The sequence below is a fragment of the Cornus florida genome, unplaced genomic scaffold, assembly GCF_030987335.1.
Source record: "Cornus florida cultivar Cherokee Brave unplaced genomic scaffold, ASM3098733v1 CherokeeBrave_3.0.0_Hap2_Chr09, whole genome shotgun sequence".
NCBI lineage: Eukaryota > Viridiplantae > Streptophyta > Magnoliopsida > Cornales > Cornaceae > Cornus > Cornus florida.
Window position 1 is genome coordinate 38,892,347 of NW_026775579.1, and position 16,066 is coordinate 38,908,412.

General features: G+C 32.2%; 1 protein-coding gene across 1 annotated transcript; it reads left to right on the plus strand.

Moving 5' to 3' along the window:
• The first annotated feature begins 3,176 nt into the window (after nucleotides 1-3,176).
• On the plus strand, nucleotides 3,177-3,641 carry LOC132272510 (uncharacterized). The gene has a single exon (XM_059773644.1). The coding sequence runs from the start codon at nucleotides 3,177-3,179 to the stop codon at nucleotides 3,639-3,641; it is 465 nt and encodes a 154-aa protein (XP_059629627.1).
• The last annotated feature ends 12,425 nt before the right edge of the window (nucleotides 3,642-16,066 follow it).

Genomic DNA, 16,066 nt, shown 5'->3' on the forward strand with positions numbered 1-16,066 from the left:
ATTAAATATTACTACCCAAGTTACCATAAAAGTAATTAATACATTACCCATTATTTATTAATGGATTATCCAATAATACTTAAGTTACCATAATATTATAAAGTAACTTAAAACATAACATGTATCAAATCTATATATATTTTTATTATTTAAATATAAAACATATACATTAGATTAAATATTACTATCCAAGCTACCATAAAAGTAATTAATAAATTACTTTCCCTTTTATATATGTACATAATATATATTTATATATATATATATACACACAGCTATCCTTTGGTAATAATCCATACCCATCCAACCTCTTATCTAAGTAGTCCATGGGACCCAATTGGTTGGCCCATTACTACTAATCATAACCATAAAAGAAAAATAAAATAAAATAAAATAAAACATTTAATTTATAATTAATCAAAATACCATTTAAGCACATAATCTAATTAAACAATTAACACACAGACAAATATAAATAATACATAGACACATAATCAACTATTCAAGTAACACTTAATTTAATTAAACACATAAGTAATTAGTCAAATAATCAATTAAATAATTAAAAATACAATTAAAACAAATAAATAAATACTGAGACTATCCTTTTAAAAGTAGGGGTATTACATGTAAGAATATATATATATATATATATATATATATATATATATATATATATATATATTCTCATTATCTTTTTATATTGCAGTATGATTTAGTGGACTCATATTTAGTCAACAGTACATAAAAAAATAATTTTTTTTACTATACTAATTTTAGCTCAGCAAAAAAAAATAATAATAAATAAATAAAATAAATAAATAATAGTATTAGTCCACCCAATTAAGCCCAAGTTAACTTAGCCATCAAACTAAAATAAAGGCACAAGCCAAATAAGTCCAGGGCCGGCCCTGACCCATAGCGACAAAGATGGTTGCCTAGGGCCTCAAAATTTAAGGGGCCTCAAAATTTATAGCCCATAGATGATGGGCCACGAGAAAAAAATAAAAATATAGTAGTTCAAAATTTTAGTAATTATTATTTTGATGATAAATTATCGTACTTTGTCAAACTCCAAACACCGAATATCATTATCACTATATCGAATCAAATCAGTCAAATCCTACAACTGCAGCAACTCCAGTACCAAATCTATTTTTTGACCGGTAGATTTGACCATTTGACAGGTTGGTTGTTTTTGCCCATATATATATATATATATATATATATATATATATATCAATACTTTTAGGGCAAATCATTCCAGCCTCCCCAATCGCCTCCATCTCTATTCTCGTTCTCAACTCTGAACTTGCCCTCTCTCTTTCTCTTTCTGTGCAACTGCAAACTACAAAATCTACAAGAATCAGAAGTTCAAAACCCATATATTTCATTTTAGTCTGCAAGAATCAAAAGTTGAAAACCTATATCAAAACCCATATCTTTCAGTTTCCATCGCCACTGTTCCTGTTTGGGTTCGCCCTTTGCAAGCTTCACCCGTTGTCTCTCAAATCGCCAATTAATTTGTAGATTTGGTAATTCTTAGTCAAAAGTAGCCATCAAATCTGTTTGGGTGGAGGTGGTGTGGTGTGGTGGTGGTGATGGTGGTGGTGTGGTGGGGGAGGTGATGGTGGGGTAGAGGTGATAGTGGCGGTGGGGTGATGGCAGTTCATGGTTAAATATTTTTTTTTCTTTAAGAATGTATCCAATATAGTCATTTCATAATTAATGGCTAATTAAAATAATATTAATTTCCTAAAATAATTATTCTCCCCAATAACCATTGGATTAGATTCTAAGGCTATGAGTAAAAGTGAGTATACTACTCCCTACTCACCAGGGAGCAATTGAACACTACTGTATATGTATATTCACAATTTTTATTTTTATTTTATATTTATAGTGAATTTTGGCTCTTTGTTAAAATAAATCCTCTTTTTCTCTTTCATGATCATTTTGAAAGATACCAGTTTCATGCCTAAGACTTGTTAGGAGCATCGATCACTGGAGGGGACACTATCTGATATGACAGATTGCCACACTATAGTAATGTAGGGGACAACATTACATGATGTATTTATAGTGTTATTGCAAATTTTATATGGTTGGTTTTGATCACATATAACTCGAGATGGAACATTTCGAATTTTCCCCTATTACATTCCAAAGTACTTTTATGAAATGGTTATTTGCTATTACAACCCAACGTCATAAGAATCACTTTAGTTGAAGTCATATTCGACAGAATTCCTTTAACGTGGCTTGATACATAGATATGGTGTCATTGCTTTGAAACCTAATTTTAGAAAATCATCAATTATATTATTATTATTATTATTATGATTATTTTATGTAATTGCAGGTATTGTCATTGTTGGTTCACATAAACTATTTTCGAACATTCTATACCATAACAACCTTCTAAATGAGGTTATGGTACTCAAAACAAACTTGCATTCTTAAATTCGTACGTATTGTAGTAATGTATTTGTGTTTAATAAAATATGAGTTCTGTTATAATACCTGTGGGCTCCACAATCTTTAATGCAATGTCAATACATGCATTGAGGTTGTGAATTGTAAAGCAACTTGATCAATTGTGATGATGGCGCCGATTACTGAAGAGAAGAATGAACTTAAAACTATTGGTGCATATGACGGCTATAGTCGGTTTCATCCCCTATAAATAGGGGTAATGGTGTATTATATTGATACACTTGAATGAAAAGAATTAAATCATAGTAGATTTCTCTCTCTTCCTTATTTGCAGTTCTTTTTCGCCTTAGATTATATTTTTTCCTATATTTACAACACGTTATCAGTCTGAGCTCTAACCATTTGAGACTTGAAAAATAAGCTCTATTTCTATCTCAACTCGATATATCTATTTTGTGATATTAGTTTTGGTAGATTGTTGGGTTTGCTTAATTTACCAAAGAATATTGTATTTCTCATTCAAAAGGGTAAGAAAATTGTATTTATTTCTGCCTTTTTTATTTAATGATCGGTTTAATTGCTTTTATCAATTAATTATTTAATGGCCGGTTTCACCGTCTTTATTGCTTAAATTATAATAGTTCATATTGTTTTACTTAATGCCATTTTATTATTAAAATATACGCTTATTTTTATACTATGCTAAAATTGTGTTGTTATTACATCTAGTTATTCTGAAAATGTCGAACTTGATAAAGCTGGAATTCGTGGCTCTGGACATTTCAGGCAAAAATTATTTATCTTGGATTATGGATGCTCAGATCCATCTAGATGTCATAGGTCTTGAAATCACAATTCAAGAAAAAAATGATGCATCGTTACAAGATAAGGCAAAGGCCATGATTTTTCTTCGTCACCATATTAGTGAGGAACTAAAAACTGAATATCTCACTGAAAGAGATCCACTGAATTTGCAGAAAAATTTAAAAGAAAGATACGATCATCAGAAAACTGTTATCCTCTCAAAAGCTCGAGCCGATTGGCAAGAGCTGGGGTTGCAGGATTTCAAAACTGTGGTTGAATACAATTCTGCTCTATTTAAAATCAGCTCTACGTTACAATTATGTGGTGATACTGTCATTGATGAGCTCCTATTGGAAAAAACATACACCGCATTTCACACCTCGAATGTGTTTTTACAGTAACAATATCGTGAGCGTAGATTTGAAAAATATTCAGAGCTAATATCATGTTTACTTGTGACTGAACAAAATAACGAACTTTTGTTAAGAAACTACTAGTCCCGTCCAACTAGATCAACACTGATCCCTAAAACGTATATACGTTGCCTCGCTTCATGGACGAGGACGTGGACATAGACGTGGACGTGGGCGTGGTAGTAATGATGGTCGTGGTAGTAGAAATTGCAATGAAGATGGTTATGGTAATCGAAATGGTTATAATGGCGAATATGGTCGTAGAAGAAATCATTCTTATTACCGTGAATGTTATCAATCCTTAAATTCTAATAATCAGAGATTCACACCATATCCCCAGAAAATAGATTATAATGAAAAGGGGGAAAATATGGCTCTAACTTCAAAGACAGATGCAAATATTTGTTATCGGTGTGGAATGACAGGGCATTGGAAAAGTATCTGTCGTACGCCTAAATACTTAGCTGATCTGTACCAAGCCTCACTGAAGGAAAAGGGGAAAAAGATATAAATGAATTTCACTGATTTCAATGAGCCAGTGGATATCATAAATCTAGACATGTCAGATTTCTTTGAGAATAGTGATGGAAAAATTGACCACTTGATTGGTGATAGAAATGTCCACACTACTTAAACTCTACTTTATTTTATCATGTCATCATTAGTCTGTATTTTGTTGTTGTTATTTTTGTTGTTGTTTGTTTTTGTTGTTGTGCTTGTACAAAAGTTTCTTCAGTTGCATTTGAATTAAAAGTTTCTTTTACTATCCTTGTATTAAAGTTTCTATTGTCATAAAGTCTAAATATGAATTTTGCATGATATATATAGGCATGGATCTATCAAATGCATTGGTTAATGGCGATGATATATGCCTTGCAGACAGTGGAACAACACATATAATTCTTTGAGATAAGAAATATTTTTCCCACTTAACATTGACTAAGCCTAGTGTAAGTATAATTTCAGGTCCCACAAGTTTGATTGAAGGCTCCGGAAAAGCCGATATTATTTTACTATGTGGAACAATAATACACATTGATAAGGCCTTATATTCTACTAAATCTCGAAGAAATTTATTAAGCTTTAAAGACTTACGTCAAAATGGGTATCACATTAAGACTACGAATGAAGGAAATGTGGAATATCTCTGTATTACTTCTAAAAAGTATGTGATGAGCGCTGAAAAGTACACATTTAAACCCCTTAAGCTTGAGTATTCTAGGACCTTTATCTATCTTATTTACCCGTTTTAGTACTTATTTGTGTTTTTGTCTATTTCAGGTCAATAATGTTAAAATGGGCTAAAAATGAGTTCTTAAGGCCTTTTTGGAGTCAAACTAAGTCTTAGCGATGATCCGGAGCAAAAAGAGGCTGATTTGGAGCAAAAAGAAGCTGATACCGAAAAGCTGAAAAGTTAGATGGATCGCAGAAAAAGTTGGATCGATCGAACTTTTAGTTGGATAGATCAGAAAAGTTGGATCGATCGAAAAATAAGTTGGATCGATCGAAAAATAAGTTGGATCGATCGAAAAAGTTGGATCGATCGAAAATAAGTTGGATCGATCGAATTGGACATGCTGGCAACAAGCTGTCACTTTTTTCGTGCGCGCCCAAAAGTTCACCTACCAAAAAGTTGCGGGATTAGATATTTTTAGGCATATATTCTAGACTTAGTGACTAAGAAAAGAACCTTCTATATAAAGGGAAGCAACGCATTTGTAAAAAGGGATTCTTTAGGCTTTTTATCATTATTTTTTCTACATTGTAATTTTTATTTCTCTCTCTAGAAAAGTTAGAGATTAGGGTTAGAAGAAAAGAGAGAAGTGGAGGCACATCTCAAGAACACATCTCTAAATCCACTATTTCTCCATCTCTAGAGCTTCAAAGAAGAAGAAGAAGAAGAGGAAGAAGAAGATGGAGCCATGTTTGGAGCTTGATTCCATGACTACATCCACCTCCTCCATGATTGACTAGATCTACACTTAGGGCTTGGATGAGCCCTAAGTCTTGTGTAATCTAAACCCTTGTATTTCTATTTTTGGGGATTTTTATATATATTGTTGTGATTAGTGTTCTAGCCTTGTGAATTTCATGAATCTTGGCATATTTCTATGATTTCCATGGTCTAATTCTTCCTATTAATTCTCTAGTTTATTTACATGTCTATGTGTGATTAAATTAGGAATTATGTCTCACATGATTCATATGGGTTAATTCTTCCATTGATTCTCTATTTTAATTACATGTTGTCTTATGTGTGATTATTTGGGGAATTGATCTCTACACTAGTTTTTCTATATTAATTGCATGTCTATATGTGATTGATTGAGAATCTAGTGATGGCTAGACATTAGTGCTTAATGGAATGCTCTTGTTATGTCTCTTGATGGTTCATACTTATTCCTTGATGGATTGTACCTCTCCCTTAGTTTATTTTCATGCTAGTAGTGTAGTTGTAGTGTAGTGTTAGATGGGAGAGACAATTCATGCTTGTTCTTTGATGTTCCATGTTTTTGAATGCAAGAAGCATATGCTCTAATATTGTGGTGTAATGGAACTTTGAGCTTAATGAAGGATTAATGACTAGTTATGATATGTTGTATCTTTCACATGTGTTTAGACAATTTATTCCTCTCCCAATAGATAAATTGTGGCCTCTCACATGATGTTTAGACAATACATGTTTAACTAAGTCATCCTTGTGAATTATTTGGACTATGAGCTTAATGAAAGGTTTAATGACTTGATTTGATATTTTGTTCTCTTCACATGTTGTCTAGACAATATATTCCTCTTCCAATAGATATATTGTAGCCTTTCACATGTTGTTTAGACATTATACACTTGTTGAGTCACCTTTGCTAGTCGAACCAATTTTGTTCACAACAATGTATTCCCCATTAATGGAAAGCAAGTGATTAATTACATGAGCTTAGTGGTGATTCCAACACCCTAAGTCCTCTCTTCTCATCTCTTAAATCCCTATCTTTACTTATTTTTATTTTTATTGCATTTTAATTAATTCTTTTCTAGAAGTAATCAACCAACCCAACTCTCTTTTGCAATCATTTGGTACGCTAGAGTCGAAGTTGAAATTCTAACACGTATAATCCCTTGGGACGATCCCTACTCACTCTTGCTACGTTAGTAGTGGTGTTGGTAGTGGTTTTTATAAATTTAAATTTGACATAAAAGGCTTCTCTTGAACCACACATTCACTACATTTAGTTTGGCGTATTGGAACGGCCCTCGTCAGATATGGTGCTACCGAGCGTGTGCACAAAATAATGCACAACACTTTAGGTTTAGAAATAATGTCAAGTGGGCACCATATTTTAAAATTTATAAAACCACTAAACACTTATATTATGGAGTATGAAGTGAGCAGGGATCGTCCCAAGAGATCTAAACAATTATAGGTTTTCCAGAATTGAATTCTATTTTAGTGCTTATGTGATTGCCAAAAGGGTTTTGTTTGTGATTAAAACTAATTTTAAACTAAATGATTGCAATAAAGAAATAGAGTTTAAGAGATTGGAAAGAGACTTAGGGTGTAGGATTCACCACTAGCACATTCCCTAACTCACCCACTTTCAACTAATTGGGGAAATAATACTATGTAATTTATATGTGGCTAACAAGTGCAATGAAAAGTGTAAACCATCAATTTCAAGCATGAATCAACTACCTAATGACAATTAAACTAAGTGTAGTGCAATTCACCCATTCAAAGCATGATTTATCAATCCAAGTTACAAATTTAACACACATTAATCTAGAAGATAATGCAATTGTGACAAAAAGTATGGAATTCAAATATAAGTATGGATGGTCTACTTACCTAATAATTGAATTGCAATTAAATTAATTAAACTTAAATTAAACTAATTAAATATGAATTTAAAACTAATTAGACAACAAATTAACCTAAACATGTAGTACCATCCATCAAATTGAAGCATTTTTCATCAATTAGAAACACAATTACAACTAAGCAATACCATGCATAGCCATCACAAGAATCAATTAACAAATAATTCATGTGTAAAATTTGTTTATCAATCAACCACACATAAGACAATATGAGATTAATACAGATAATCAATTGGAAGAATTTAATTCATAATATTCAAGACTATACACTAATTACATAAATTAATCCCCAAAAAGTATGAAAAGAGAGAGAGAATAGGTTACATGCTTAGGGTTTATCCAACCCTAAGTAGAAAAATCAGCCACTCATGGTTGATGGAGTCGAAGACAGGACAATCCCCATCATCTGCTTCATCTTCTCTGAACTTTTCTTCCAAACCCTAGCCTGTTCTTGCTTTTTCTCTTTTTTTCGCGTGTTTTTCCAGAGAGAAAATACGATACTACGATACAGAAAAAAAATAAAATCAAACTTAATTTTTTTTTCTCTAATAATCTTTACCTAAATAAAAACTAAAACTAACCCTAATCTAATGGCTCACTGGGCCTTAAGTAACAATCTCATTAAAGCCCAACAGTTTCCAAAATGAGCCCAAAAATTAAATAAGAACTGTAATGTTGCTAAGTCCTGGGGGATCGATCCCCCACCCCGGGGATCGATCCCCCCAGAGTTGACAAATTCCTTTAAGCCTTATTCAGCTCCATTTTTGCCCCGGGCTATTTGGTTTGCTTCTCCATCTTTGGGAACATCATCAAAGGCCCGAAATTGATCGCTTTGTGCCATTGTCTGAAAATCTTTGCTTAACTCCAAAAAGGCTTAATTGGACCGTTCTTAGCTCATTTTAACTTTATTACCCTGAAATACACATAAACATAAATTATGACTAAAACATAAAATTAAGATAGATGCAAAGACTGAAATACCTTAGCTTAGGTGCTGAAATGTGCAACATTTAAACACTTATCAGTATGTACTTGAAAAACTTTTTGTTTTCTCTTCTGGGTTATACTATATAACTGTTGGCACAAAACCTTTACCCAAGAACAATCTAGTGATTTTGATGATTACAAACCATTAATGATATTTATGGACTAATGTTTATATTGAGTGTTATAGATAAGTCATATTCCAAGAATGACCTCAATGAAGCAATAAAGATCATATCAATGGAAAATAATAGATGTAAAGAGACATGAAGTTGCAAGAAACCAAATACAAGTCCATCCAAAGATAGCTTGGACTACAATGAGCAAACAAGCAACTCAAAGAAAGGAAGAAAGCAAGAATACCTCTAAGTCTAAACGATCATGGACAAAACTTGAAGAAAGGGGTAGATAGCTTGGTGAGTGTTTAGGATTCAATGTCAAAGTATTTATGAATCCATTTTAAGCTCATCTCTTATAGAACTATGCATATCATAGCATCATTCATATGTTCCTATATCCATTAGCTATTACTATGAATTTTATCATATATATTTGTGATATGAAGTCATTGCTAAAGTATGAGTTTGTTCAAGCTTGCATAAGCTTTGAAAGAACTCATCACTTGAGCTAGAAATGCTAGGACCATGCACATCAATCACATAATTCATATTGGTTACTAGAATGTAAAGGTTAAGGCATATGAAGCCTTTATTACCATGACTTGGTAACGAACATTAGGACCCGTGAATGCGCCACATGAAAAACTCTATTTTTGGCTAAATGTAAAAAATGGATTTTTGAAATAAAGATATTTTCAAAATAATTTTTCCCGGTAATTACTTTTTATACTTCAAATAGTTTAAACTGATTTTATGGGATTTTTTTTATCATTTCTACATTGACCTACACGGAGGATGTGATACCCCTCGACTCCGAGACATGGGTTGATCAGGCCCAAGCCCAAACCCAAACCCGAGGGAATATTGAACAATTAATATATAAACAAACACAGAATACGAAAAGATTTAAGAAATATAATAAAGCTGAAAGAATTAATTAATAGAAAATCCTCAAACCTTAAAGATTAAAATAATCCAACTCTCCAAAACCTCCAAGAGTACAATTCGGGAATCCATCCAGTGGACCCCAAAACAAAGTCCTAACTGAAAAGTAATCAACTAAAGATAAAATCCAAATCTAAAACATGGAATGAAATCCTACGTCGTCAGTAGAGTGAATAATCGTTTCTGTTCAACCGAACAAACCCTAAGACTGGAACCATCTGATACCTGAAAAATATAAGAGTGGGTCAGGCCCACGAACAAGTTTTATTCTAATTACAATTCATACAGTGACCTGATACGCAGATACATCCTAGATATCTCAACAATATCTATCTAGTCCATACATATATATATATCCACACTAAGGGACATTCACTGGACTACAAAGGGGGTCTCAACCTAAATAGAAGGCAACATGCAAAACGCACCTGAGTGGGCATGAGTACTTAAGCCTAACAGGGTACACCTCAACCTATCATAGCCAGTTACGCATCCACTGCATATACGCTCCCTAACCATCGACTTTGAGACTCAAGCTCATATTGTGGTACCATAATCATATATTTAAAGTCCATCCAAAAACCAGAGTATGTCATTCAATTATTTGTTGATCTGATATAAGATTTATAATCCAATTAATCACTCAACTTATTCAGTTGATTTGACTTAACTACAAATAACAATTAATCCATGTAGTCACTCAACTTACTCAGTTGATCTAACCTAAATATAAGTAGGATTCAATTTTTACAATCCATTTCCTTATTCCAATAGGGTAGGTCTTAGCGTTTTGAGCTAAACCATCCCTAGTATGCCACCGTCCCATACCAGTGCATACAATCCATAACATCCAGGTAATTGATAGAATTTAATATAATAATTCAGCAATTAAAATCCAACACATTAATCCATATAATTGACAGAACATAGTTTAACAGTTCAATAATTAATAACCAAAACATTAATCCAGGTAATTGCAGAACAAAGTTCATTATTTCAGCAATTAACATCTAGAGTAAGCATAGATCAAATCTGCTAAATAAATGACACTATTGTGCATCCAAAACAAGTTTTATAATCATACTATAATCCGTTAAATTGTTAAAACAAAATTAAACAATTTAATCATTTCCATCCGTTAATAACATGCAAGGTTGATTAATTTCATACTGTTCATTCCATTAGCATAACGATGTAACTTATGCAATATGAGGTTATAAAATTCTATGAAATTACATTTAGAACCCTCAGTACATTCCCCAAAACATTCCAGAATGTCAAACTCGTCCAAACAGTACCTAAAACTCCTCTAGAATGCGTCAAACAAGGGAACCTGCTCTCAAAACTTGAGAGTAGGCTCAATTACACATGGAGCCGGCTCCCTAGCCCTTGGAGTCGGCTCTACGAAGAGGGGAGCCAGCTCCCCATCACTTGGAGCCGGCTCTGCACAAGAGGGAGCCGGCTCCCACTTCCATGGAGCCGGCTCTCCCCTCTTTGAGAGCTCTGAACTTCTTCCCTTCTTCTGCTTCGTCTCCGGCCGTTTCCAACCCTTCTGTTCTTTATAAATATTGATCTTAACAGTCCAATTTATATCAAGTATCATCCCAGCCCTTTATTTAAATCAGTTTGCATTAAAAACAACCATAAAAACAATTACCGATTTAACATGCTCAAAGATCAAACACAGAAATCCCAGTTTGCAAGAATAATTCCAGATTAAAGTAAACACATATAGACAAGCAATTTAACATATACTAAGTATGCAAGATTCAGTTAATATCTGATTAAAAATCCTAGAGATGATCTAGGTATGCACAAAACACAGGTCAAGGGGAGAGAGACAGAATAGAACTTGCCTGTGAGATTTTTTAATAAAAACCTCGTCGCCGTCTTTCTAAGTTTTCCGACGATGTCCGCTCACTGTCAACCTCCTACTGCTCAACCTTCCCTCCTCCTAGGTCCATCCTTTAATCCACAGCCGAAACCCCAACCGTAATCTCTCTGTTTTTCTCACAATTCCCTCTCTGTTTCTCTCTATATCACTGGTACGTGCATAGGGTTTTTCCAACCCTTTTGCAGACATATAGCAGTATATTTATAGGCAATACTAAAACCTAGGTCCAATTATAATTAGAGACAAACTCTAACCAAACCCTAGTCGGCCAAAACGTGTTTCCTAAAAGAATAAGACCCTACTTTCCGATTAAAATTAATAATACTATATTAATCCAATTAAAGAAAATAAAAATACCATTAAATAAACAATTAAGCAACTAATTGAATTAAATAAAATAATTAACCAAATAATGCAATTTAAATACACAATTAAACAATTAAATCAAATAAATAATTAAACAAATAAACAAATAATCACACAAAAATGCAATAAAACAATAATTAAAATGCCGAGACTATCTTTTTAAAATTAGGGGTATTATAGAGGATCAAGTTTTACAAAAACTGTCGGAAACCCTAATTTGTACTAAAATTAATTTTCTACATTTTGATTTAGTTGGATTTCAATCTTCTTATATTTTTTATTGAATTCAAATAGGGGGTACTTCCTTATTTACATTATAAACTTAAAGTAAATGGACATATAAATATGCAGAAGTAACAAACCATGCTATCTGCCAGATGACCAAAACAGAAAAATAAATTTATTTTTTCATTTGACCAATCAGATCAGTCATACTATCGATAAGATGCCAAAATAGTGAACTTGCATCTTTGTGGTTTATCATGTAATCGATCACTTCACCATGTAACCAATCAGATGAGTCCAAATGACCGCACAGATAGTTCATGTGACCGATCAGATGACATTTAGATCTTATCCTACCGATCAATTCACCAATGTAACCGATTAGATGACTCCAAGTGACCGCACTGATGGTTCATGAGTCCGATCAGATGGACTGAAATTTCAGATCTGGAAATTAATTTCACTCCTAACGGTTATATTTTTCAAAGGGGTTGTAAATACATAATGTTCAGACATTGTGTGTTTGTATTGAAGAGAAATTAGAGAAACCTTCTTGAGTATCAAAGAGCTTTTGTTCTTCATCTTCTTCATCCTTTCATACATATCATTTATAAAGTATTAAGCTTCATTTGAATTAATTCATACTCTAGTAATGAGCTTTGATTTGCATATCAATCTTTGAGAGATATATTATTGTGCAACAACTTTCTATCTACAATTAATTGTAAAGGTTGGTGTGACCCAACAGAAGTCTAAGAGATGATTGTTCTCTTAAAAAGAAGAATTAGAAGCGGTATGCTTCTTGTACCGGTTTGCTCTCCATCTTTAAGGAGGTGCCATAGTAGGACTAGGAAAGTTTTAAGAGGGATCTTGAGCCAAGGAGTAGGAGTTACCGAACCTCGCTAAATCGTTGTGTCAAGTGTTTGCATATCTCTTCCCTTTTTCTCTTTTACAATTGTGATATTAATTACTTAAGTTTATATCTTGATTATTGCATAATTGTTATAAGGTATTTATTAGAATTTGTTAAACAATTAAAACTCAAAATTGGCCATTGTTTGCCATAGACTCTATTCACCCCTCTTTAGAGCCAATACTCAGGTAATAACAACTATTCAGGATAGTTGAGTCAAATGCTGTGATACACCAAAAATCTTATGACCAAAAACTTTTTGTGCTTTGGCACGATCGACTTGGTCACCCGGGGACTAAAATGATACGTTGAATTATTAAAAATTCACATGGGCACCCACTAAAAGATCAAAAAATCCTTTTATCAAATAATCATCTATGTACCGTCTACTCACTAGGCAAGTTGATTATTAGACAATCCCCTTCCAAAGTTATTGTTGAATCCCCCACCTTTTTACAACGAATTCTCAGGGATATATGTGGGCCAATTCATCCACCATGCGAACTATTTCGTTATTTTATGGTCTTAATTTATGCCTCAACACGGTGGTCACATGTTTATTTACTTTCTACTCGTAATGTTGTATTTGCTAGACTCTGTAATACCCCTAATTTTAAAAGGATATTTCTAGTATTTAATTTTTTATTTAATTGTTTTTATTTGATTGTTTTATTTGATTAATTGTTTAATTGTTCTATTGTGTTGATTAAATATTATTTGTTTAATTGATTTTTGTGATACCCCCGGATTTTCGAATGCGGGTTGACCAGGTCCACGCCCGAATACCCGAGGATATCAAAACAAATTGATAATAAACGAACACAGAGTACAAAAGAATAAAGAAAAATAAATAAAATGCTGACAAGAAACTAAAATGATAATCTAATAATAAACCTCAGAATATATTTCCATTAATTAATAAACTCTTCTTATACAACTGATCCTCCAAAATACAACTCAGGAATCCATACTGTATGGACTCTTAGAAAATCCAAACTAAACAAATAACAGCAATAATTGTTTAAATCAGGAAACTGAATCATACAGGAACTCCTATGTTGCATCGGAAGAATGAAGTAGACTGATCCCCACTCAGCACGAACAACCTCTACTCCTGACGAACACCTAAAAAATAATGGTAGGTCAGGCCCACAAACAAGTTCTACTCTACTACAGTCCAAGCAGAGATCCGATACACGTATACATCCTAGTCAATCCAACAGTAACTAGTAGTCCGTATATATATATACACACACTAAAGGAACCTCACTAGACTATAGGGTTGTCTCAACTTGAATAGTAGGCAACATGCAAAACGCACATATAGTGGGCATGAGTACCTAGACCTACCAGGGTACATAACTACACTATATCTAGCTACACATCCCTGGCGATATACGCTCTCTAACCACTGATCCTGAGACTCAAGCTCATATCATGGCACCATACTTATATATATATAATCTAGTAACCATCGTATTCAGTATAAATTAATCCTCCATAAGTCATTCAACTTGTTCAGCTAACCTGACTTGAATATAAGTAGGACTTAACATTTTAGTTAATCCATTCCCTTATATAATAAATTAATCCTCCATAAGTCATTCAACTTGTTCAGCTGATCTGACTTGAATATAAGTAGGACTTAACATTTTAGTTAATCCATTCCCTTATATAAAATAGGTAGGACTTAACTGATAAGTTAATCCGTTCCTAGAATGCCATCGTCCCATACCGGTGCATTAAACCACACAATCCAACAATTAATGTAACGATTAAAGAAATACATCAAACAATCCAGAAATAACTATGATAATATGATATCAAGTTATCACAAAATAGGAATGACTTATTATTTATTTAAACTTCCTATATTATATGTCCTACACAAACGGAATCTTATACATGATGATATTTTATTATACCGTCAAATAAGTATTCTCCATATCCAATTCATCCTACACATTTAATCTTAATTGCTAAAACATTTTAAAAGATTAAATCCATTCGTTTGTTTAAAACATTTAAATAGCAAGCATCATTATGATTGAGTCTATTTAAATTTATTTAAACCCAAACCTAGTTCTTATTTAATGTTTAGGAATCCTAAGCATGTTTCTACGTTCCATCATTCCACAGATATAAAAAATACATAATTTAAACATGTAAAAATTCACACCGAAAATCAAATCAAAATCATGTATTTATCAATTCATAACACAAGAACAGATATGAACCAAATTCATAAAATCTATATTCTAATCCAATTAAATATGCATAATTATTTAATTTTATGTGTTTAATAAATCCTGAAATTTCTTAGGCATGTACAGAAACACGAATCAAAGGGAAAGAGATAGAAGAAGAACTTGCCTTAAACTTTCGGATCGAAAGTTAAACTTCTTCTTTCTTGATCTTCTCTCCACAGGGTTTTTTTCCTCTTTCCCTCTCTAACTCTCTCTCTCTGTGGAATATATCACGTGAATATTTCTACCCCCCTTTTACAACCTATGGCTATATGTTTATAGGCTAAATAAAATAACCCTAACCATTTTTCCAATCCAAGTCAACTTAAAAAAAAAAAAATTAAAATATTAAAAAGGTAAGTAAAATATGTTACGTATATAATTTATGTATATGTTTATTAAATAAATAAATTATACACATTCCATTATTTATTAATGGATTATCCAATAATACTTAAGTTACCATAATATTATAAAGTAACTTAAAACATACCACGTATCAAATCTATATATATTTTTATTATTTAAATATAAAACATATACATCAGATTAAATATTACTACCCAAGTTACCATATAAATAACTAATAAATTACTTTCCTTTTTATATATATATTAAAAAGGTAAGTAAAATATGTTACGTATATAATTTATGTATATGTTTATTAAATAAATAAATTATACACATTCCATTATTTATTAATGGATTATCGAATAATACTTAAGTTACCATAATATTATAAAGTAAGTTAAAACATAACACGTCTCAAATCTATGTATATTTTTATTATTTAAATATAAAACATATACATTAGATTAAATATTACTACCCAAGTTACCATAAAAGTA

Bases quoted from the DNA above. Each gene is read 5' to 3' on its own strand.
- LOC132272510 (XM_059773644.1), top strand. From the start codon at position 3,177: ATGTCGAACTTGATAAAGCTGGAATTCGTGGCTCTGGACATTTCAGGC.